The sequence below is a fragment of the Lathamus discolor genome, chromosome 19 (genome assembly GCF_037157495.1).
Source record: "Lathamus discolor isolate bLatDis1 chromosome 19, bLatDis1.hap1, whole genome shotgun sequence".
Taxonomy (NCBI): domain Eukaryota; kingdom Metazoa; phylum Chordata; class Aves; order Psittaciformes; family Psittacidae; genus Lathamus; species Lathamus discolor.
This window is the reverse complement of record NC_088902.1, coordinates 4,723,962-4,748,200: the sequence shown is the minus strand read 5'-3', so window position 1 is coordinate 4,748,200 and position 24,239 is coordinate 4,723,962. Positions and strand designations below refer to the sequence as shown.

General features: G+C 61.7%; 1 protein-coding gene across 5 annotated transcripts in view; it reads right to left on the bottom strand.

Moving 5' to 3' along the window:
• NAV1 (neuron navigator 1) overlaps positions 1-24,239 on the bottom strand; it is a 59,201-nt gene that overhangs the window by 27,074 nt on the left and 7,888 nt on the right. For all 5 annotated transcript variants that reach the window (XM_065698219.1, XM_065698221.1, XM_065698217.1 and 2 more), the window contains exons 2-5: positions 22,370-22,939; positions 21,953-22,023; positions 19,292-20,029; positions 164-266 (exon numbers count right to left, since the gene is read on the bottom strand). In XM_065698219.1, the coding sequence (XP_065554291.1) occupies positions 164-266; positions 19,292-20,029; positions 21,953-22,023; positions 22,370-22,923 (1,466 nt within the window). In that variant the 5' untranslated portion in view covers positions 22,924-22,939. The remainder of the gene's footprint in view (positions 1-163; positions 267-19,291; positions 20,030-21,952; positions 22,024-22,369; positions 22,940-24,239) is intronic.

Sequence of the window (24,239 nt, the reverse complement as noted above, 5' to 3'; positions counted from 1 at the left end):
CAACACCCCACGGATTTGGGGGCACCTCTCCAGCCCCCATGTGTAGGCACCCAGGCTATGGGCACAGCCGCTCCACCCCATCCCTGCCCCACACCTTCTGCTGCCCCAGGAAGGACACTGGTTGTGGGGAAGGGGTGGTGGGGGTCTGGCACTGGGGCCTCACCTGTGAGACACCTGAGAGCCCCTCAGGCTGGACATGGTCTCCTCCAGGTTCTGCCGAAGGTCCAGCACGTTCTGCACCGTCCTCTTCCTCTGGGATTCGGGGTCTGTGGAGAGACAAGGGGTGAATGGCTCCTGTGCCCCTCTGCCCGTGCTGTGTGCACCAGCTCCTGCTCTGCCCACTGGAGGGGACAGGGCAGGGACCAGACTGGAACTGCACCACCATGAAATGCTACCCGAAGCGGGCTGCGCTGCGATGGGGATGCCTGGTCCAGAAAGGACAAGCTGGAGGGGACCAAAGGGGCCCCAGGAGCCACACAGGGAACAGCTACAACCAGGTACACCTGAAGCTGCCCCATCCCCGGGCTCTGCTCACCCACCGGCTGGGGCACAAGCACCTCAAACCAGTGAAGCGGCCCTGATTTATGCATGGCCCTGGAAAGCAGTGACAAGCGGTAACAGCCCGATGAGACAGGTTAAATCAAGCAGGTTAAAGCCCGCTGTAGATGACGGTAAGAGGGTTGGTGAGCCCCCAGGGAAGCCAACGCAGCCAGCACACACCAGGACAACCAACCCTGAGTGATGCGGTCACCCTGGTCCAGCTCCCAAAACAAGGCTTAGCAAGAGGTTAAGCCATGAACTCGTTACTAAACCTTCACGTAGGAGGAGTTAATCAAAGGCACAGAGCACAGACTGGTGCCCCAAGCAATGGGGGCCTACAAGGATGCCAACAGAACACCCACCGGTGTCCCCTGCAGCGAGGACCTCCAGGGGACCTAAGAAGCAGCATCCAAAGGAGCCGCTCGCCCGCCTCTGGCCCAGGTCCCCACCGCGCTGGGGTCACCGCTGGGTCCAGTGCAGGAAGGGGCCGGTGGGGGCTCGGGGCTGAGCCGAAACCGGAGCCGCTGGGAGAGGCTGGAGTGTGGGAGCAGCGGGAGCCGCTGGATTCCTCCCCGCAGCGATTCAGCGAGCTTGCTGCAGCCAGATGTTCCCAGCTGCTGGAGCGGGGAGCAGCGGGGCCGGCTCAGCCTGAGCGTGCCGGGGTCCGGCGGACACGGCGCCTTGGCCAGGTCAGTTCCTGCAGTGTCTCCATCCCCGCTCCAGCTCCCGCAGCCTCCATCCTGCTGTCACGGAAGGAAGGGGGTGCTGGCTCCGGCCCTGCGCTCCTCCAGCCCCAGGACACTGTCCCCAAGCCCTGCGCAGGGAGGTCACAGGCAGCTCTCCCTGCTCTGCTCCTGTCTGAACTGAGCTCCCAGCGCTCTCTTCAACATGAGTTAACAGGATACGGCCCCGCTTCACACATGGGGAAACTGGGACAGGCAACCCCTGCCACCCCATTGCCTGATGCTGTGTTGGGTAGTGTGTGCTGGCACAGGAACCAGGCACCGTGCCCATCCCTGACCCGTGTGCTGCCCATCACCCCATCTCCTGCCCGGCACAACTGGGAAGCAGCAGGTACCACCGCCAGAAGAGCATCGGCAGGGTGGGATGCGGGGCTGGAGGCAGACAAGGAGGAGGAAGGAGAGCTCAGGGCCAGGCGCTGCAGGGCTGACAGTGCCAAGCACCACAGAGCCAGGGCTGGAGGAGCCCAGGGAGCTCCAGGCTGTGCCACGTCCAGCCCTTCCCGTCCCCTCCAAGAGCTCCTGCACCGCGGGCGCTGCCGACGTGGCCAAGGACGTCAAGGAACAAGGGAATCATCAACTCCAAACGCCTCGTGACAGCTCATTTCAAAGGAGCATGTGGCCAACAGCTCCCGCTGGGGCCAGGCAGAGCCGCGGCCACGGGACATGTGTGCCCCATGTGCCTTGCACTGAAACCACGTGTGTGTGTGTATGTGTATGTGCATGTGCGTGTGCCTTTGTATATGTATGTGTACGTGCATGTCTATGTGCATGTGCATGTGTATGCACGTGTGTATGTGTGTATGTATGTGCATGTGTATGTGTATGTGTGTGTGTATATGCATGTGTATGTGTATGTGCATGTGCATGTGCGTGTGCCTTTGTATATGTATGTGTATGTGCATGTCTATGTGCATGTGCATATGCATGTGTGTGTGCATGTGCATGTGTGCGTGTATGTGTATGTGTGTGTGCATGTGTGTATGTGTATGTGCATGTGCGTGTCTATGTGCATGTGCATATGTGCATGTGCATGTGTGTGTGCATGTGCATGTGTATGTGCATGTGTGTGTGTGCAAGTGTATGCGTATGTGCATGTGTATGTGTGTGTTTGTGTATGTGCATGTATATGCCCGTGCGTGTGTGTATGTGCATGTGTGTGTTTGGTTATGCCCATGTGTGTGTGTATGTCCATGTGTATGTGTGTATTTGTGTATGTCCATGTGTATGTGTGTGTATGCCCATGTGTGTATGTCCATGTGTGTGTGTATGCCCATGTGTGTGTGTATGCCCACGTGTGTGTGTATGTCCATGTGTGTGTGTATGTCCATGTGTGTGTGTGTGTATGTCCATGTGTGTGTGTGTATGTCCATGTGTGTGTGTATGCCCACGTGTGTGTGTGTATGCCCATGTGTGTGTGTATGTCCATGTGTATGTGTGTATTTGTGTATGTCCATGTGTGTGTGTGTATGCCCATGTGTGTGTGTATGCCCATGTGTGTGTGTGTGTGTGCGCGCTGCCCAAGCGCCTCTGCACCATGCACAGCTCATGTGCAGGCCACACGGTGGCAAAGCCCTGCAGAAGGGGGGGGTGTGCATGCACACGCCCGTGCCCCTGCATGACCGCATGCAGGCACGAGGACGGCGATGCCAGCCCCGACACGTCCGTGCCCACGTTCACACGCGTGGCACGAGCACTCGGGTGCTCCTGCCCCCCCCAACCGGTCCCATTTCGATCCAGCAGACTCCTGGTGACCCAGGAAAGGGTTTGAACAGCACCCAGGAACGTGCTGTGAGAGGCCCCGTGGCGGTCCCGAGGCCGGGAATCGGGCCCCCATCGCACAGTAGCTGCAATGAATTTCCTCCCAAGCCGTGACACGTTTTTAACTGTTGCTCAATCCCTTCCAGCACATTGAAACGCACCAATAAAGCACCATAAAAACCATCCCCGCAGGCCATGGGATGCCTCCAGCTCCAGAAGCCCCCTGCAGACGCACGCTCCCCACACCAGAGCCCTCAGCCCCTGCACATCCCCTCTGCTCCGGGTTGATGTGAGACCCCCGAGCCTGGCTCAGCCCCACTGAGCCCTGCAGGTTCCCAGCTGCACTCTGCGCCTGCCCTGCGGTTACCGGCAGAGTCTTTCCATATGGAGTGAAACGGCTTTATCCGGCATTCCGTCCCCCCAGCTCGGATCCACGCGCCCCGATGGTCGGGCAGGGGGATGGTCACGACCTGCAGTCCTTCTCTTTGTGGTTTCATTAACTCCCCTTTCCTCCCAGCAGCCTCCACACGGGCTAAACAAGGAGCAGCGATGGGGCTCTGCAGGGTGCCTGCCCGACCCACTGTGTTTCCTTCCACCACTGGCCTTGTTTTCCAGCCCATCCCCATCCTTGCAAGCCCTGTGTGCTCCAAGCAATGCACCAGGACCCCCCCCCCCCCAAACCACCTCTCTCCCTCCAGAGATGCCCCATGGGCAGAGCACATCCTCCCAGCTCAGCGGGAGCTCACTCATTTCACCCCTTCCTGCAAACCTGCCCCACACCATCAGAAGGCAGCAGGTTCATTAGCACTCGGGTGTTAACTGCTCCCAGGCTTTCAGCTGAGGAGACCAAGCAGCAGGAGCTGGGGCAGGCGATGGGGTTCACGGTCCACCCCCTCCCGAGGAGCATCAACCCCTGTGGAACACAGCGAGGGGAGAAGAGGGGCTCCCCCGTGGCCCCAGGTTTCACTGCTGGACCCTTCTGGAACAGGGCTCTGCAGGAGGCTCCAAAGGTGGCTGCAGCAGGAAGGAAGCTCCCTCCCTGCCTGCACCCGCTGTCCCCATCACCGCAGCCATCCCCAGCAGGGACAGCCCCACAACCTCCATGGGGACAGCAGCTCCCCACTGCGGGGTGAGAGCAGAGAGGATGAGCAGTGGTGACAGGCAGGGACTTGTGCTGAATCAGCACCTGTGGGGCGATGGCTGCTGGTGACAAGGGGGGGCGGAGGGACCTGGAGCCTGGATCTGCTCTGGCTCCAGCCAGCCAAGCCTTTAAAAGGGATTCAGACTTTCTCAGGCTAAAGCAGCCATAAATCCACTTAATTGGGTCTCTCCCATACACACGTTTCCAAGCGGAGAGATCCAGACCGGGCCTCCAGCCCATTTGAGGGTTATTCTCTCAATGGATGCTGCGCTTGGCCTCAAACCACCCCACCTGCACATCCAGATCCCAGCTCCCCTTTCAGCAGCAGGAGCCTCGAGCTGCTCCATGTCCCCGGCATCCCACCTCCATGACACCCCCTGCTCCTCTGTGCTGAGCCGGGAGAGCCCAAAATCCCTGCGCCGGACAGACCCTGCACATCCCTGGACCACAGCTGCCTCCAACGCTGGTCCTGCAAAGTGCTGGCAGAGCTGGGAGCATCCCAACACCCCTGGTCCCACTGCAGGTCTCCTGAATAACCTGGAGGAACAACCTGTGCCCCTTGGGAAGGAGGGAGCTCAGATCCTCAGGCTGGATCTGTGCCCAAGGATCTGACCTCTACACACCAGCACACACACGGAGCACGGTGACACCAACACCCTGGTTAACAGCCCCATGGCGTCGGCATCGCCAACGCTCACTGCACGTGGGGGCTGTCCTATGCCGGCGCCCTGCAGAGCGGGGCCAGGCTGCTCACGCTGCGCTCCGTGCCTCAGTTTCCCCTCGGGGCTCTGCATTATGAGGGGTGCACCCCAATGCCCACCTTTAACGCAGCCACCAACAGGCTCTGAAACTGCAGACCCCGTGCTAAAAACACCCAACAGAAGCCAGAAAGTGGCGGGGGGGGAGAGCAATAAAACCCCCCCCAAAACCCAACACAGCCCCGCGGCGAGGCAGAAGGAGCAGCTCGGAGGCCCCGGAGCAGGCGGTGGCAGCGGGTTCACCCTCCCCACGCGTCACCAGGCGCAGGTTGGACATTGTGGAAATTCAGAATTCCAGATGGCTCTTTTTGGGTGGGTTTTTTATCCTCCTTGCCTCATTTCCAAGGCAACAAGACCCGCTGTCATCTGCTGGTTGCCATAGAGATTTCACCTGATTCTGCTTCAGCGGAAGAGAAAGCCCGGCTCGCTCGCTGCTGAGCCGCAACCGCCTTCGAACTTGCTGGGAAGAGCAGAGATAAATGGGGCTTTATACGGCCGAGGCAATGGGCTGATTCAGAGGATCAAAGGAAGGAACTGCGGGTTTCTATAGCACAAACCAGCCCTTCACTTAACTGCTTCGGTGCCCTCCAGATGTGCCCTACATCTGGCGACATCGCCAGCCCCCACTCCGGGCTGTGCTGGTGGACGAAGGGATGTGGGCACAAGGGGAATCCTGCACCCGCTTCTGCCAGGGTCTGCAGGACCCCTGCAGGGATCCCAGAGCGTGATGGACGTCGGTCCCTTCCAACCCCAACCATTCCATGACTGATTACTGCTGAGGATGCTCCATGTACCCGGTGTGGCTGTGTCCATGGCCCAGCTGCAGAGCGCAGTTCCCAGTCCTTCCCCCCCAGACCCATGCTCATCCCAGGGTCCTGTCACGGATTCACAACACACAACAGGGCTGCGCAGGACCAGGCACAGCCCCAGCACCACGGCACCTCCAGCCATGGGCACCCTCCCCTTCCTTCTCCAGTGGGCTTGGGAATAAGGCCCTGGGTGGAAACCGGCACCGTGGCTGTCCATGAGCAGTGCGGCCGCCCAAGCTTGGGTATGGGGAGACACGATCCAAGAGCTCCCTGGTCCGCAATGGCACCCTTGGACTCGCAGTCGGATGCCCCAAACCTGCAGATCTGATCAAGGGAGCCGGCTCGCCCCACCTGGGGCTCCCTGTTACTGAGGAGGATGCCTTGGGAGAAGACCCTGGGCACTGGGAGGATGCTCGCGGGTGGCAGCACCCCTGGGTACCACAGTCCCTGTGCTCGTCCCTCCCTGCTGCTCCCCACCAAGCACCCAGGCCTGGCTCAAAGGGTGATTTTCAGACTCAGGAGCACGTCCCCTCCCCACTGCATGTCCCCGTACCAGGGCCGGCCAGGAAGGGCCTGTCAGGGCAGCTCTTGGCTCAACCTGGCTCCGTTCTGCAGGGAGAACAGAGTCATTAGCGGAGCCAAACTCCCCATTCCCAGCCAGAATAGAGCCACGCTTGGGGAAGCTTTATATTCCCAGAGACAAACAACTCACATTTGCTTTTTAACTGTTGGAATTGCACCCACTGGGACGGAGCGAACAGGGAGCCTTTTGTCCCCCTTGCCTTGTGACTGTGAGCTTTGTGCAGAGCAATGCGTTGCAAACACAATTCTCCCCGGCCTCAGCTGGGCTCTGGTAGACACTTGGTCTGCCTGTCCATCACCAGAGAGCCCTCATGTGCCTCGAGCAGGAACGCAAAATGTCCTCCCTGGCTCCGCTGCCAGCCGCAGCCGGCAGAGCTGCTTCTTGGAGCCATCAGGATGGACCCAAAGCACAGCCAGCACCGGGGGCTCTGCCCCTTGACCAGGAACAGGGTGGGAAACCAAAGCTGCAGGAGGCTGCAGGCAGCAGAGCTGCTCGCTCAGGTCACAGCTCTCCCCGAGCATGGAAAACCCCAGCACGGCAGCGGCACAAGGACCAGGCCATGGTGAACCCCTGGGGAAGGTGCCCAAGTCACCTCCTGGACAGGTCCCCAGCTCCTGAGGGGCTGCCGAGGCTCCCACCAAGCTGCCACCCTGGACAGGAGCAACGGGCAGCCTGCCCAGAGCAGGACATGTCCTCAAGGACCAGCAGCAGCACCCAGGGATGAGCATCCTCCACTCCAGAAGAATGAGACCCTCGGGGCTCAGCTGCGGGAAGGGGCTCAGCGCTGTGAGCTCACCCTGGGCTCTCTGCAAAGCCCACAAGGGTCTGGCCACAACCAGGACCAGACCCCAGGGATGCTCAGGAGCCATCGCACGAGGTGGTACCCAAAAGCACCCCGCGATGAGCCAGGAGGCAGAGCACCTCGGGCTGCCCCAGCTCCAACCAGCTCCAGGCTCCTCGTTAGTGGATCTATTGTTGCCAGCTCCCGCGGGAGGAGGGAAGGCTCCGAGGCTATTTTTGCTTCCATCTGGGGAATCATCTCCCTCCATCGTACGCTGCCACGATGCTAATTTTTAAGGCTGATGATTAATTGATGTCAGGCTCATTACGGGGCCAACGGCTCCCTCTTCCCCAGGAGCAGCAAGGACGGGGCGGGGGGGGGGGGACGGGACACATGCTTTGACAGATGTCGTTTGAGCCGTGCGTGAGTGACGTCCTAACAACGGAGAAAATGGGAGCCATTACCATGGAAAGCCCTGGCAATGGGAAGGGAAGTGCCTGCACGGGACCCCAGTGCCTTTCCCCACACACCCTCTAATCAGCCCTTCACGCTCTGCCCTGAAGGTTACCAGGGCTTTGCTCAATGCCCATTGTGGAATCTCCTGCCCGGGACCTGCAGGAGGGGCAGGTGCCACATTCACAGTGGCACCGGGATCCCTCCGGGATCAGGGTGTCCCCCCTACCCGCAGTCCCCAGCACTGGAGAGCCCGGGGATGCTGCTCCAAGTGGGCACAGGGGCAAGAGCCACCCCTGGACCACGGCGGCAGCATCTGCAATAGCAACTCCAGGCAGGGCACAGCACAGATTTAGGGATGCTCACCCCAAGGCAAACCCGCTCTCCCAAAGACAAAGCAGAGCACAGTGCGTGGCAGGGGGGGTGACACCCTGACATCCTGCACTCGCCCCCCAGGCCCCCCTGCATCCCTCGGTGGGACCCACCAATGGGAAAGGGTTTTCTTGAGCCGCAGTCACGTTTTCCCCACTAAAGGTGGTTTGCAGAGAAGGAAGACCCCGTGTCCTTTGGGAAACCTGGGTGTGCCGCAGGAGGGAAGGGGATGCTGAGCACCAGAAAGCTCTGTGCCACCTCCATGGGGCCACCACTCTCCTCCCCAAGACGCCAAAGCTCACAGCAGCCCTGCCCAGGCACCCCATGGGGCTGGGGGACAGCAGGGAGGAGGAGTGCTCCTCACCCCAAATCCATCACGCACGTTACAGCGAGTGCAGGGACTCCTCAGGATTCAGTGCACAGAACCTGGACCCTGTGAGCTCAGGTTTTACTGCAGGGATGGGCACAGTGGAAAACGCTCTGGAAAAGGCATCAGCACCCACGGAAGGGATTTCCGTGGAGCCTCCAGACTCTCCATCGTGTACCAGCTCCCATGCACCCGCCAAGGGCTGAGGGACATGGGGTGACGGTGGCCGCAAGCCCCTGCACACCGGCTCACTCCAGACCCCCGGAACCCCTCAAGCACCTGGAGCAGGAGTTGCACACTCAGCTTGGCCAGTTTGGGATCCCCCCACCGAGCTGCAGACCATGAATGCCCTCCCCAGAGTGCCTGTCCCACAGGCAGCATCCTCCCAGGGATGTGCCCGGCTGAGATTTATCCCCACTAAAGCCCATCCCGCCTGCGCCGGATGAGCCATAGGAAGCAGCGCTGCGATGTGCTCTGAGCTCTTCTCCCCACATTTGTTCTGGGGGCCTGTCCAAGCACTGAGGCTGCACAGCCCAGAGCCGCGACCGCTGCGGGAAGAGCGGAGCCAATGCTATACAGCCTGGAGGGAAGCATCAGCCAAAAGTCGTTCCAACAAGGAAGTGATTTGTCTTCTTCTGGCTACGCAGCAGCGTGGAGCAGGGCCGTGGCTGCGGTCATGCACAGAGCGAGCGGTCACCGGGCCGACAATGGGGAGCACTCCCACCAGGAGCCTGAGATAGACCAGAGCAGGGGGGAAAGGATGGGAAAAGGAACGCCATGTGACCCCCCCCACCTCGCTCGCTCCAAGCCAAGGCATCGCATCCAACAGCTCTGAATGTGAACTGCACACAATGAGCTCCAGCGAGTAATTAATCCCTTCAGGAACGCTGTAAGTGATTGCAGACAGTTCACCAAGGAAAAAAACATTGGAAAGTCATCGCAGAAATTACCATAAGCTGTTTCCTTCTCTGCTCCGTCCGACATCCAGCAAGACGTGCCTGGAGAGCTGTGCTCTGCAGGTCAGAGGTGATGGATTTAAGCTGTTTTCCTCCCCACACACAATCTACCTGCCAAGCCGATGCTGTGAGAAACCAGCCCAGCCCCAGCCGGAGCAGCAAGAGCAGCTCGTGCCCATCACCCCCATGCTGGTGACTCACAGCAGGGATGGTCTCCATCCCCATGCTCCCTCTGCCCTCCTTCACCCACTCCAACATTTGTCCTCCAGCCGGAGGGCAAAGAGCCAGAGGGCTCTGCTTTGGACCCAATTCTGCCCCATTGCACCCCACGCCTCCGCTCAGTGCCCTGCAGGACAGGCACATCTGTCCACATCTGCCCTCCTGCAAAGCCACCGCATGCGGGTGACCAACGCTACCATCCCCATGGACACACAGACAAGGAGGGGTCTGTCCCCACATCCAGAGACCCCATCCCGCGAGGGAGGAAGGGAAGGGCGCAGCAGCTGCCTTTTGCTGCGTAATTCCATGGTATTTTTCAATCCACAGCCTCTCCCTGTGAAGCTGGGGTGCATCACACAGCAAGGGAAAGGTCTTTTCTCCTGTCACTAAAGCGCCTTCAAGTTAGTTGGGATTCTAAACCTAAAAACACACGCTAAGCTTCCCCTTGGAATCGCTCTGGGTTTGGGAACAGGCTTTTCCCCCCTCCCAGGTCCTCTCCTGGGATTTCCCCCTCTCTCCTCCCCATGTTTTTGTTTAAAACTCCATCAGGCCACAGAAAAACCCCAGGGCAGGAGAAGAGGGAAGGGAAGCAACAGAAGAAGGTGCTAGAAACCGGGGCTCTTGCAAACCCCCCTTGGCGCAGGGGGAGGCAGAGCTCGGAGCTGCCTTCCTCCTCTTGGAAAGTGAGAGGCACTGGGAAGGACGAGGGAACAGCGGATATTACCCAACCTCCCGCACAGGACACGGCCTCGCTGAGCCTCTGCAGAGCCCTGAGCTGCTCATAATAGGGCTCTTGCTCCAATGAGCCAAGCGCCAGAGTGTGTCCGGCTGCGGTGCAGCTCTGAGATGGACACGGGTTGATGTCAGGCACATCCCACATGGATGTCGGGAAAGATTCGGACATACCCAGACACCATCGCTCCGTGTCGAAGTTACTCCCTACACCAGTGTGCTGTGCTCAGCAGCCGAACATGGGGTGCTGCCAAGGGGCAGGGCCATCCTGCATCCCTGAGCATCCCACAGTATCCCCCAGGTAGGGGTTGCCCCTACCAAGGCTGATCCCACTCCACAGCCACAGCCTCCCCGCTACAACATGGATCTTAAGGAGAAGCTGCACTGGACTCTCCACACAGGGTGTGTGCAACGTCTGCTTGCGAGGGAGAACACCCCACAAGGGGATAAGAAGCTATATGGAAATGGAAGATCATTACCATGATCTCCTTGGAAACATCCCATCGGAGCAAGTTTTTCTTCCTCCTCCTTCTCCTCTCTCCCCATGTGCATGAATTCTGGCACCCCATGCGCTGCTTGGCATTGCCTCAGCACTGTGGGTCCAAAACGCAGGCGTCTCATTTCTAAAGCCATTGTCTAAGATGTGCTATTGAGCTGCAAAACATGGATGGTTTGGGATGGAAACCAGGCATCTCCTGCACTACAAAAAAGAAGCTGGATTTGGTTTGCCTTTGAAGCCACAGAGAGCCTCAACCGAACAGAAACTGCTTTATTCCCACAAAGGGAACCAGAGCCTTGGCAACGAAACGAACCGGCACCTCTGCCCCTGAGCGCAGCGAGGAGCAACCCAGGAGCAGAGCAAAGGCTGTGGGGAGCAGCACGGCCGCGCTGTGCATCCGAACGCGCTCCACTCGGGAATGCGAGGCCGGAAAAGCTGCTTTGTAAATTTACTGTTGATCCGGAGCTCTGGGCTCCTCTCCTCACGTGCTGCAATGTCCTCACCCAGCCTGTGCCGGCAGCCAGCTTCCAGCAGCCCCAAAGCTTCACCACCTTTAGCACAATGCCTGTTTGCTCAGGAAATCACCCCGGAACATTCAGCACTTGCTATTTGCCTTCACAAGCGGAGCAGGAAGCAAAGATCTCCTGCCCCCAGGTTACTGAACTTCCCCCATCACTAAGAAGGGACCTGATGGGGAGCAGGCTCTCACCTCCGGCCACAGAGCTGCTTGAAAAGAGGATTTTGGAGCAGCTTTCAAACCCTTCCTCTGCACAGCCCCCGAAGCATCTCACAGGCTCCAGGAAGAGATTCCCTCCCTCATCCCCCATGCTGCTTTATGAGCGGGGCTGTTCCTCTCCCTTTGCAGGAACCGGCCACATGTTCCCCATCTGGGAGCAGATGCCCACGAGCCAATAAGCTCAGCTTGGAAAACTCACTGCAAATAGCACAAAGTCTCTGAGCACTCGGCAGCCCGGGGCTGGATGATGCCTGTGAATGCTCCGGCAGCACCGGGACACGTCCAGCACAGCCCAAAGGGCTCGGAGAGATGAACATGAGATGGCTGAAGGTGCTGCTGCCTCTTCCAGACCATGGTTGGGAATGGGGACTGTCAGGCTCGGAGCAAGCTGCTCCGGTGGAAGGCGTCCCTGCCCCTGGCAGGGGCTGGAACTGGGTGAGCTTGAACGTCATGATTCTATGAACCCTGCGCTGCGGAGCAGGTCTGGCCTTTGCTCTGGGTGCTGCGAGCCCCCGGCTACCTTCAGCCCGAGGCACAAAGACTCCAGGCTACAGCTGGGAGTCAGGCAAATGCTGCAGCTTCCCCTTGGCCAGCAGCCCCAGAACACGCTCCCCAGGCTGAGCAGGATCCTATCTCCATGCCAAGTCCACATGCGTGTTACTGGGCCAGGATCTCCCCTCACCAGGAGCCAGCGGGTCCTTTGCGCAGCAGCTCCTCTGCTCCCAGAGCCCACCCCGAGGTGCAGCGCGTGGCCAGTCCCATGGGAAGGGTTTTGTTATGGGTTGAAATGAACGCGGGGTCTCCGGCAGATGCAGGGCAGTGGCTGGAGAAGCCCATGGGCTATCCCCACTGACTCCCCACTGTGCTTCCCCTGCCCTGATCGCAGGCAGCGGGATGGGAAAGGAAAACGCCAAGCACCAACACAGGAAGACTCCATTCCTCAATTCACAACCACCTTTGGGCCTGCAGCAGCATCACTCCCAGCAGAGCCTGGCTGCCGGGCTCACAGCAGCGACTCCCAGGATGCTGTCTGTGTCCTCCCTGATGGCCTGGGGAGGAAGAAGTCCTCTTGCTTTTGCTCTGCACATTGGGAGCCAAAGAATCATGGAACGGTTTGGGTTGGAAGGGACCACAAAGCTCCTCCAGTTCCAACCCCCTGCCAGGGGCAGGGACACCTTCCACTGGAGCAGGGTGCTCCAAGCCCTGACAGTCCCCATTCCCAACCACAATCTGCCACACACACACAGCAGTGCTCCCCCGCTCCGAGCCTGCCAAAACACCATTGCCAGGCTGGTCCAGCATGAACTCGCCCTGGCAAAGATGCCTCCAGCCTCTGAACCATCGAGGCTGGGATAAACCTCAGGATGTGGGAACCGGCTGGGGAGGGATGCGCCTGCCCCATGGAGTGGCCCCCGCACGTTTCCTGCCAGCCCAGGCTCACCTCGGGGAGCTCCCAGTGCAATCAATGCGAATTAGCCACTATCTGTTCTTCCACTTGTTTGCATCAGCTTGGAAATATAATGCCAAGGCAGAGATAAAGCGAACTGGAAACACCCTGACAGCATCTAACGCTTCCAGCCCCAGGGGGTTGTTAAAGAGATGAGTTTCAACATTGCAGGTCTCAGCCCGAACAGCAGGTCCCTTTGCCGTGCTCCCCAAGCACATCCCTCCCTGCTCCCTCCCGCCCACAGCTCCCCATACACTGACTACGAAAGGGAAGGGCTGCTCCCCATGAAGTGGGCTTTACAGAGCCCACACTTGAAGGGGTCCCCACCATGCTCCCCACAAAAGGCCAACAGCATCCTGCCAAGGGCATGGCCATGGGGCTGTGCCATGAGAAGCCAGCTCACCCCCAGGGTAGAAAAAACACCAGGGTAAAGCCCTTTTCACAGAACCTCAGCCTGGTTTGGGTTGGAAGGGACCTTAAAACTCCTCCAGTTCCAACCCCTGCCAGACCCCTTCCATAGAGCAGCTTGCTCCAAGCCCCTGTGTCCAACCTGGCCTTGAGCACTGCCAGGGATGGGGCAGCCACAGCTTCTCTGGGCACCCTGTGCCAGCGCCTCAGCACCCGCACAGGGAACAGCTTCTGCCGAGGAGCTCATCTCCATCTCCCTCTGCCACAACCAAGCCATTCCCTACCCCGACATGTGGGAAGTATGAGGCAACAACGCTGTGCATGGGCAAGGGATGTGTGATTCCGAGTGTCTCATCAGGCAGTTATTCTCAGTCCGCGGCGATGCTGAAATCTCACAGGGCTATAAATAACCAGCCACGGAGCTGTACCTGAGCTACGGCTTTGAACGTGCTTCACGCCTGCTCAGCCAGGATCCATCCTTCCAGGTCGCTGGGCAGAAGAGGTTCCCATCCCGCAGCCGAGCCCCTGGCGCAGGACCTGCTCCGCACACCTCTGCCCATGCAGCATCCCCAGGGAGCTCGCGCTGCGCTGGCCCCTGCACAGGGGGCACGAGGGTCTCCAGCCATGGAGCCTGGGGCCAGGATAACCTCCTGCCCAGCCGCACCGCGCCGGTGCTGAGCTCCCCTGCACGGGTTCCAGCAGGGAGGTGAATCCCAGCCCTTCCCCTGAATGAATGGAACACACACAACAGCCTCGATCGGACAAGCAGCGGGAGGAATGAGGGAACAAAACGTGGCAGGAATGGATCAGAGGGAAGCCAAGCGGATCGGTGGGCACTGCCGGGCACTGCTCCTCAGTGGCACACCCGCCCTGCCACAGGCACAGCTCCATGTGCACAGCTCCTCATCTCAGCCCTGCAATGCAGCATCTTCTGCCTTCCCAGCTCCGCGCCGCTTGGCTCCCGGCTCCGAGCTGCAATGCAGCAGCTTGAGAGCCCCTCTCGCTCCTCGCCCCTCCATGAGGCAGGGCCGAGCCCCGCTCAGGCTCTGCCATCCCCAGCTCAATGCTTCCCAGCCCCAGAACCACCAACCCCTCCCCTGGCTCCCCCGGGAGCGCTGCTGGATGCGCCCGGAGGAGGATGCGGCTCTGCAGGGCAGGGGACAGGGCAGGACCACACCGTGTCCCACCTCCCGCACCCCACATCCCCGCACGAGGCACCCTCAAGGCGTGAAACCCGGAGAGGACCGGGACTGAGGCACCCCGAGGGATGGAGCCACCCCCGCTCCACCCAGTGCAGGGATGCAGACTCAGCAGCCTCACGCTCTAACCGCAGTGCCACCGTCACCAGAGGCAGGGCACGCACAGAGCCCCGGGACGCTGCTGCCGCCGCACACATGGAGCACCAAACGCCACGCACAAAGGATGCTCTGGACTGGACAAGTGATGAGCTGTTAACCTAAGGGGACACAAGAGGGTGATGGCACAGGGGGCTCGTGCGGTGGGCACAGGGACATGTGCGGCAGTACAAGCCAAAGACGCAAGGCCAGGGACAGGGGCATCAAGCAGGGACTCTCCGGAAGGATCCGGAACTGCCATCAGCTCCCCGAGTGCCATCCAAACGGGAAGTCCACTGCTCCCAAGGCACCCAGAACAGAGCAAACCACCCCAGGGGGGACATGGCCCAGACCCCACCATGGTCACATCCCACCAGCAGACCCCAAATAGCCCTTACAGAGCTTCATCCTTCCAGTTCACATCCAGGTCCATGTGTTCCCAGTGGACAAATGTTGGATGTGGGAGCACGGCAGAGGCACCCACTGGGAAAACCCCATTTGACCACGGTTTTCAGGCTCCTTGGGGCAGGATTTTGTTTCCACAGAGCAGCCCCAATACTTTTGCCTTCAAGTGTTTGCCCTGCTGCTTTTCCATGGGCAACTTTCAAAGCCAAACCTGGGTTATGTGGGGGTTTAGCACTGCCATCATCACCAGGAACGTGGCACATCCCAACGGGACGCAGCAGAAAGCTCTGGGGTCCAGACCTTCTCCCCATTCCCTGCAGCCATCTCAGCCAGGGAGGAGACATCTGCCTGCTCCAAAGAGCAGGATGGAAGCTTCAACCCAGCCGCGTGCCTCTCCCCTTTCTCCTCACACACGAGTCCATATCTGCTACCAGGACATAAATCCCCACCCCAACGACCTCATCACACAGGAGCCTTAGGAGAGGAACAACGTTAGCGTGACAATGGCACCAGGACAGCCACGCTGCTTCACGAGGCACTAACCCCCCCATCACTGCGAAGAGCTGCTTGGTGTCCCACCTCCCCATGGTCTCCAGCCATGGCTGCAACGGGCCCGTTAGCACTTGATCACCCAGCCAGTGGGGCAGAGGCAGGAACGCCGTGGGGCAGAGGTGCTCCTTTTAACCCCATGCCATACGCTTGGCCAGCAGGGACAGCCCTCAGGAGGGTTCCTCCTTGGGGCCACCTCAACCAGAGCCAGGAAGGCGCTCACACGAGATGCGTCGGACACCATCCGAGTGGTCTCCTTCCTAAGCCGACCACAGTCGGGTGCACTGGGAAGCTCCAACCCTTCAAGGAGCCCATCTGCAGGTACCGGCCCCTCGGCTCTGCTGGGTGCAGAGGCTCCTGCAGCGAGCGTTTTGGGGAACGCCATCCCACTGGGATCACCCATGTGTTCCAGCCCATGCAGCACCCGCCTCCTCACTGATGTGAATTAGCGCCCACTCAAGAGGCACCCAATACGGCAAGAGTTGGCCAAGGAAATGGCTGCAGAAGAGGCTGCAGGACCTCGAGGTGCTCTGGGAGCTCTCGGGAAGCGCAGGAATGCCGCCGGCACCGCACCACGCTGCGCCACGAGCTCTGGCCTTCCACCCTCCATCCCATGGCTGGGCGCTGGGGTAATGAGCAACCCCAGCTGCCAGCGAGCCCTGATGAGAAGCCTCGGCCTTTGCTTGATGTGAAGTGTGTAATTTGGGCGATGGAAATAGCCTCTACAAAGCACATGCAGTGGCTGCGTGCCACTGACCTCTCCTGTCCTGAGCACGCTGCTCTGGTTTAAGCGTGGTTACATCTCCAGCAGCTCTACAAAGGCTTCGGTGCCATCAAACAGATGACACAGCGGCAGCAACCGAATGAGAGGCAGCATTCGGCCACCACTAAATAAACTGCATTTTGGGTCAGCAGAGGCTTGGGAGTGCTCCTGGCACGAGGAGCACGAGGTGGGGATGAGAACTCAGGTGTGGAGATCAAAGACGTGCAAGGTCCTCACAAGCCACAGGGCTCAGTGCAGCAGGAAGCTTGGGTTAGGCACAGGCAGCTCTGGCTGCTCAATACAGGCCAACAGCTCAAGGACAAGATGAGCAGAGGCCGAAAGGCTCTGCAGCTTCCCAGCACAAACGTGCCCGTGGGTCTGCTCGTGCCGCTCTGGGGATGGTGTGCTCCAGCAGACGTGGGCAAACAGCTCAGGATGAAGCTTCTTTTGCCAAAGGAACCCAAGGAAACAGCAGAGAAACCTCCCCTCCCTCCCAAGCACCTCCTGAAGCAACCAGGACAAAGCTCCTCTCCTGGCCAGACCCACCAGCCCTGGCAGGGCTTGAAGCCCGCTCTCCTGAGCAGAGGGGTCCTGTGCCTTCCGGGTCCATCCCCACTGCAGGAATAACCTCTTCCTCAAGGAATCGGGTTGTGGAAGGTACCATCACCCCCAGTGAAGGTTTCATCTGCCTGGATCACACCAGACCACAAGCAAAGGGGTCAGGACCAGAAGCTCATTGAGTGCAGAACCCCAGGCGCAGTTCTGCTGCCAGCGTGCATGAAGTGATGGAGCTGCCATTGCTCCCTCTTCCACACATCCCCACGCTCCTGTTGGCATCCCCATCACACCGGCTGCCAAGGACATGCCAGGTCACGGATGGCTTGGGTAGGGAGGTTATGATTCAACAGCACAGCTCTGATGGACGCGAGCAGCACAGCCCCGTGGAAGGCAAGCAAGGTCTCTGCAGGGTTAAGCTCCTGCCCTGTCCACCCCAGGCACAGCCCTGAGGCCCCTCCACAGGATGCTTGGCAGCCCTCACATCGTGCACAATCGCCTATTTCAGCACATACACAAGAGCTGGGGGGGCAGAGCACAGATCCAGCAGAGTCTGGACCTCACAGGCCAGCTGACCAAGCCTTCAGATACAAGTGGAGTCTAAAGGGATGCTCCCAATGTCAAGGGCAGCCCTGGGGACCTGAAGCAGGCTCTGAGGAAGACAGAAGCAAGGCAACCACCACAGAAACAAAGCAAGTATTGGGGGCACTTCCACAGCCTGTGGTCTTCCTCAGTGGGGGCACAAACCCCTGTCCCTGCTGGCAGCATCTCTGGTACCACCACAGCAGTAGGGCTGAGCATGGATGTCCATGAGCCCCCCACTGCCGCATGTCCAGCCTGTTCTTGCTTCCTGCCCACCCCTTCAGCTCACCCTGGGGCTGCCCACGAGCTGCTTGTGCAGCCCCCGAGATGCTCCAGCAGCTGCCAGGGCGAGGACGGGGCCGGGGGAGCACGAGCCTGCTGACCCCAGGGCTGAGGGTGATGCTCTGGGAGGCTCCATGCCCATGTGCCAGCACTGGAGCAGGGGCTGTGCCAACCCGAAGGCTCCTGTGTGTGCAGCAGAGAAGCGGCATCAGCAGGCACAGCTTTACAGGTACCTCCCGTGGGCTCCTTACTCCACCTCCCAAACCTGCCCCACAGCCCCAGCCGGGGTGAATCTCTCCCCTTCTCCCCACAGCAGAGCTCTGCTCTGGGGCAGCCAGGAGAAGGCACCTCCAGCCAGCTCCCCAAGCGCCAGAGAAGCTCCTGGACTCCTCAAGGGCAGGGAACCTGAAGGACAGGGCACAGCAGGACCCCCAGCCCTGCCTATACCACTGCCCTCCCACCACCACCACCAACCAGGGCTTTAAACCCGGGCAGCTCAGGCACTAATGGCTGTGCAGAGGCCATTTGCCACCTTCTCACACCAGTCTGTGAGACCAGAGAGAGCTCGCTGGAGCCACAAGCCCCCAGCGGTCCCTGCCCAGCCAAACCCACAGGCACTGCAATTGGGATGTGGGGGGGAGAACAGGCTTCAGCAGGACACAGAGGGCTCCAAGGCTGCCACGGGTTCCTAGAGATCAGCACGAGGGAAACACGAGGGCTGGACGTGCCAGTACCAAGACCCAGCGCCATGCACATGACTGGGGCAGAGGGTCCCCGGAGCAAGGGCACGGCCAGCGCTGGAGGCAGCGCTCAGCGCTCTCATGGACCACCCCCCCCATGCACTAATGTGTGGCTCAAGGATCAAACCCCCCAGCACAGCAAGATGCTGGCGGGCACGGGCTGAAACCAGCTCAAGCAACCCTGGTAGCAGCATCCTTGGAGAACCTTCCTCAGCCCAGCGCGCTGGAGGAGCTCTGGATTTGAAGCCTCCTGCCCGAAGCACAGACCCTGCACACAGCACCTCCACCGCAGCCTCCCCGGTTAACCCGCGGGGGCAGCCACACCGACGGCAACGGTGGGGAGCGGCGGTGGCACCTCCATTGTGTTTGGTGGGGCACCGAGACCAGGGTGACCACATACATGTGGGGGAGGACGAGCTCGCCTACCTCCTACCATTGCTCCTCGTTAGGACGCTGGAGACAAGGCCAGAGGTGGACGTGAGCTGGTCCTTGGGCTGGCTGGGGGCACCTTCGCCCTCAGCATCCCTGCTCCTCACCCCTCAGCATCCCTGCTCCTCGCCCCTCAGCACCCCTGCTCCTCACCCCTCAGCATCCCTGCTCCTCACCCCTCAGCACCCCTGCTCCTCACCCCTCAGCATCCCTGCTCCTCACCCCTCAGCACCCCTGCTCCTCACCCCTCAGCACCCCTGCTCCTCGCCCCCCGGCACCAGGACACCACAGCTTCCATCGGGCCCCTCCCGGGGGCGCCAGGACCCCCCGCCGCCTCGCGCAGCACTCACCCAGCATCTGGCTGAAGAGGAGCTGCTCCAGGTCGCCCAGCACCGTGACCACCAGCTCGGGGTCCACCTTCAGGTACGGCTTCTCCTCGGCGCCCGCCGCCACCGCCGGCGCCTTCCCTCCCAGCAGCTCATCATCGCACTTGCCGCCGCCCGCCTCGGGGGCCTTGCTGAGGGGCTTCACCTCGGCGTAGGGCCCGCGGGGGATGCGGCTGGGTTTGCCGGCGGGCGGCGGCGGCGGCGGCTTGGCGGGGCCGGCGGGGCGCGGCGGCAGCAGCGAGTGCTCGGAGCGGGACAAGCTCCGCGACATGGCGGGCGCCTCCCGGCCGCGGGGACCGCCGCCGCCCCGGCCGCCCCCCGCCGCCGCCGCCGCCCCCGGTGCCGCCGCCTTGGCCATGTCGTCGCTCCAGCGGGGCTCGTAGAGCTGCCGCTTCTTCTCGGCGTCGGTGAGGAAGGCCAGGTTGGTGAGCGACTTCTGCTTGCGCAGGTTGGAGCCGGCCGGCAGCCGCCCCTCCGCGCTGCTCGCCTTGAAGACGCGCAGCTCCGCGCCCCGCGGCCCCGCCGCCGCCGCCGCCGCCGCCGCCTTCGCCCGCTTCGGCATCACCGCGCCGCCGTCGGGACCCCGCCGGTAGCCGCGCTCCTCCTCGCCCAGCTCCACGTCGGGAAGGTTCTTGAGGTTGCTCCCCAGCATCCCCGCGCTGCAACCATTTAACCCGCCGGCCGCCGCCGCTGCTGCTGCCGCTGCGGCACCGAGGACACCGGGCGAGACAGAGAGAGAAGCGCCGTTAGCGCCCGCCCCGCCGGGGCGGAGCGGGCCGGGGAGGAGATGGGGCGGCTGCGGGGGGGGCGGTGGTGCTGAGCGGCGCGGCCCCACCTCGCCGCTGCGCCGCCAGCGGGACGCTGCGAACCAGCGGAATGTCGGGGGCAAACAAAAAGGGCCCGCCCTCCTCCGAGCCCCGCGGGCGCGGGCAGGGGGCGGGGCGCGGCGGGGACGCGCAGCGCGGACCACGGGAGGAAGGGGGGGGGGGGAGTGACCGAGCAGAGCCCCGATGGGGGGGGGGGGGGGGGGGAACGGGGACAAAACTTCCCCGTTTCACCCCAAACGGCGCTGGAAGGGGCGGCCCCGGGACCCCACCCCCAGCGGGGCCCCTCCGGGGTGGGGGGGCTGAGGGGAGAGGGGTCTGGTTATCATCAGTGCTCATTAATTACCCGTCCCCCGGGAGGGGGGAATTAAGTCTATTTGGTGACCTCACGCGCGCTGCCATGGCAACCGCCGGAAAATATCGCATTAGAGCCCATCACCGTGCTGCCGGGATGGGGAGAGGGCGGGGGGGGGGGGGGGGGGGGGGGGTCGGTGAGCCCCCAGCACAGCGTGGTCGGGGTCCAGCCCGTGGTGATGCTGAGGAGCCCCGAAATGCCCCGGTCCTGGATGGGACAGCAAAGGGTGGCCAAAGCCCCCCGGTGTTACCATTGCTGGGACGGGGTGGGTGCAGGAGCTGCCTCCCGAAGCCGCTGTCAGTGTGCGGGGCTGTCACGGCTATGGGCTGGGTGTAGGGCCCACTGCGGGGGGCAGATCGGGGGGTGCCGTGTCACGGACCCCCGGGACCTCCCGGTGTTCCCCGTCCCGTCCAGGCCCGCGGGAGCTGTGGAGCCAGGGAAAGGATCCGGCCCCTGCCCCAGCCCCGCGGCTCTGACCGAGTTCTGTCCCTTCGCATCACGCAGCGAAGCTCCCGGCTCCTTTTCTTCCCTTTCCCTGCACATCCCTGGAGCATCCCGCCATCCTCCGCTGCCGCTGCCCTGGCAACCGCCGCCCGGCATCTCCCCCAGCAGCCGCCCCCCAAAAGCTGCCCCAGAGCAGGAGCCATCGGGGACCGCGTTGTCCCCAGCACCGCAGTGGGGAGCTCGCACTGGGCTCCCGAGAACGGGGGTGTCCCCGCGGTGGGTGTGGGGAGCCAGCGGCGTCCGCCTCCGCCCGGCTCCGCGCCAGCTCCTTGGAAATGGGTCATTCCTGGAGCTCGGCTGGAAACTGGGAAGAGGAGGGAAAGGAGCCAAGCAGGGCCATGTCCCGGCGGCGCCACTGGAGGGGACAGTCCCTCTGTGCTGGACCAAGGGGATGCTGACCATGGGGGATGCTGGACCATGGGCAATGCTGACCATGGGGGATGCTGACCATGGGCGATGCTGACCATGGGGGATGCTGACCATGGGGGATGCTGACCATGGGGGATGCTGGACCATGGGTGATGCTGACCATGGGCGATGCTGACCATGGGGGATGCTGACCATGGGGGATGCTGGACCATGGGCGATGCTGACCATGGGGGATGCTGACCATGGGGGATGCTGGACCATGGGTGATGCTGACCATGGGCGATGCTGACCATGGGGGATGCTGACCATGGGCGATGCTGACCATGGGGGATGCCAAGGTGGCTCCTGCACCTGGGTTTGGCCACACCGCTGGTTGTAGGTTTTTGGCCATGGGAGTCACTGGATACGGCAGCCGCAGCCATGTCATTCCCAGAGGAACTGGGGCACATCTTATGTGGGGGTTCCCCCTCGGATCCTGTTCCAGCACGTGCCCATGGGGGTCTGGGCTCCACACGACACCCTGCCCCCCCCCCCGCAGGACCCCCCATCCCCAGCAAACCCGCCTGGACTCACTTGGGCCTCCAGGTTTGGGGTCAGGGTCAGGTCCAGGGCGCTCGTCACCCTCCTCCCGGCGCTCCTGCAGCCTGGGGGCAGAGCGGGGTCAGGGTGGGGGAGCAGGGGCACATCGTGGGGTGCAGCCGGCTGGGGACCCCCAGGAAATGGGAATGCGAGGCCTTGGGCTCTGCCAGGCTGCGGGGACACTGGCAAGGGGGGGTCCCGGCGCACCCCGTTGCCCACTGAGCCCATCTCCTGCCCCACACCTGCTCCCATGGTGGCGCAAGAACCCCCAGCACCCCAAACCCAGCTGGAACCCTCCCTGTGGGGCAGAGCCCCCAGACCCAACCCCACTATTCCCCACAACCATCCCCACCACATCACCTTCCTCCCCATGTCCCCTTGTCCCCATAAGCCCCATCCCCAGGGACTCACCGGTACTGGAAGGGTGCCACGGTGGCAGTGACGGGGTGATTGTGTGGGGCACCCGAGGAGAAGGTGATGGCCCCTGACCCAAATACAGGACCCCTGCCCTGCAAACCACTGTGGGGCTCATCCCCCATCCCTGCCACGGTCACCCCACTGCCCTTCCCAGGGCCCCCCCCCAGCCGCCCCCCAGCCCTGCCCTGTGCTGAGGGAGCCTTGGGCAGCTCAGGGGGCTCCCTTGCCCTGCCTGCCCCTCTCCTCCCACTGCCCCCTGCTTCTGGCCACTTCCCGGGGGGCACCAGGGGTCTCGCTGGGACCTTCTGCCCCCCACGGCGGGGAACACCGGGGCTGCCCCCACTGCCCTCGGCAGCTCTGCCTTTGGGTTTGAGGGTCCTGGGGCCGGGGGCTGGCTGGGGGGACAGAGCCCTGGGGGACACGGGGGGCCCCGTGGTGCTGGGGGGGGCTGCAGTGTGCGGTTTGCCATGGGCCATAGCGCGGGGCACCGGGATGGCGGAGGCGAAGTGGCTGCGGGCGGCAGGGTTGACGTTGGCTGTCCCGTTCATCCCGGTGCTGGCGAGGCTGTGGGGGGAGAGCAGGGATGAGCAGGGCGAGGGGTGGCCATGGCAGCCCCCGCAGATACAGCGGACCCTGGTCCTGGCCCCTGCTGACTGTGGTGCTCAATGGCCTCATCCCGGGGGAGGCCGCTGCACCCCACACATGCGATGTCCCCCCACAGGGATCCCCACAGCACTTGTGACATCCTCCCCCAGGGACCCTGTGCAGCCCCATCCCAGGTCCCTGCGGCAGGTCCCTGCAGCAAGGCCACATGGCACAGAGCCTCAGCAGACAGGGCTGCATCACAGGTGGGATGGGCCCCTCTTGGCCACCCAAAACCATCACAGGTGGGATGGGCCCCTCTTGGCCACCCAAAACCTTCTCCTTGTCCTCGGAACCACCTCCTGGTCCAACGAGACCATGTCCCAGACACCCGAGACCATCTCCTGGTCATAGAATCATCATAGAATGGTTTGGGTTGGAAAGGACCTTAAGATCATCCAGTTCCAAACCCCTGCCATGAGCAGGGACACCTCACACTAAACCAGAGAAGTGGTGAATGCCCCATCCCTGGCAGTGTTCAAGGCCAGGTTGGACAGAGCCTCGGGTGCCATGGTTTAGTGGGAGGCATCCCTACCCATGGCAGGGGCTGGAACTGGGTGAGCTTTAAGGTCCTTTCCAACCCAAGCCATTCCACAGGTCTATGATTCTCCTTCCAAACTCCTCATCTGCCTCCGGATTGATTCGTGCCCCATCCGAGCTCTGTCCCTGCAGCAGCAGGGGAGCGCCGCGTCACCTGCACCGCTTTGCCTGGCTGAAGCAGGTTACAGCTCGACCTACATAGACACAGGCGGCTCCTCTGCAATTAGATCCAAAGGGAAACAACTTTCTCCTTTAATGCCGCTGAACGCGGAGCTCTGTGTGCCCGGAGCAGCTCTTGGGATCCGGCTGCTGCCATCACCGAGTGATGGGAGCACCAGGACTTTGCACCAGACACTTCAGCTTTGTCCCCTCTCCAGGTACCAGAACATACACACACGGTGTATGAGCTCCGGAGTCCAGGCCCAGAGCACTGAGCCAAGAGCTCCAGCACTGAACTCCAGTTTTCCCTGAATTAAAGACCTCTAAGCCGAGAGATGAGGCGGTTTCAGATCCCTTCAGGTGATTCCTCCACAAAGACACGGGTGTTCACACTGAAGGAAAACGAAACAGCCTTGGCCGAGCGTGTCCTTCATCCCAGGGCAAGCACAACCCAGCACATCCCCGAAGGCATCTCTTTCAAAGAGGCATCTGTTATGCTTGGAGCTCAAGCTATGCCCTCATC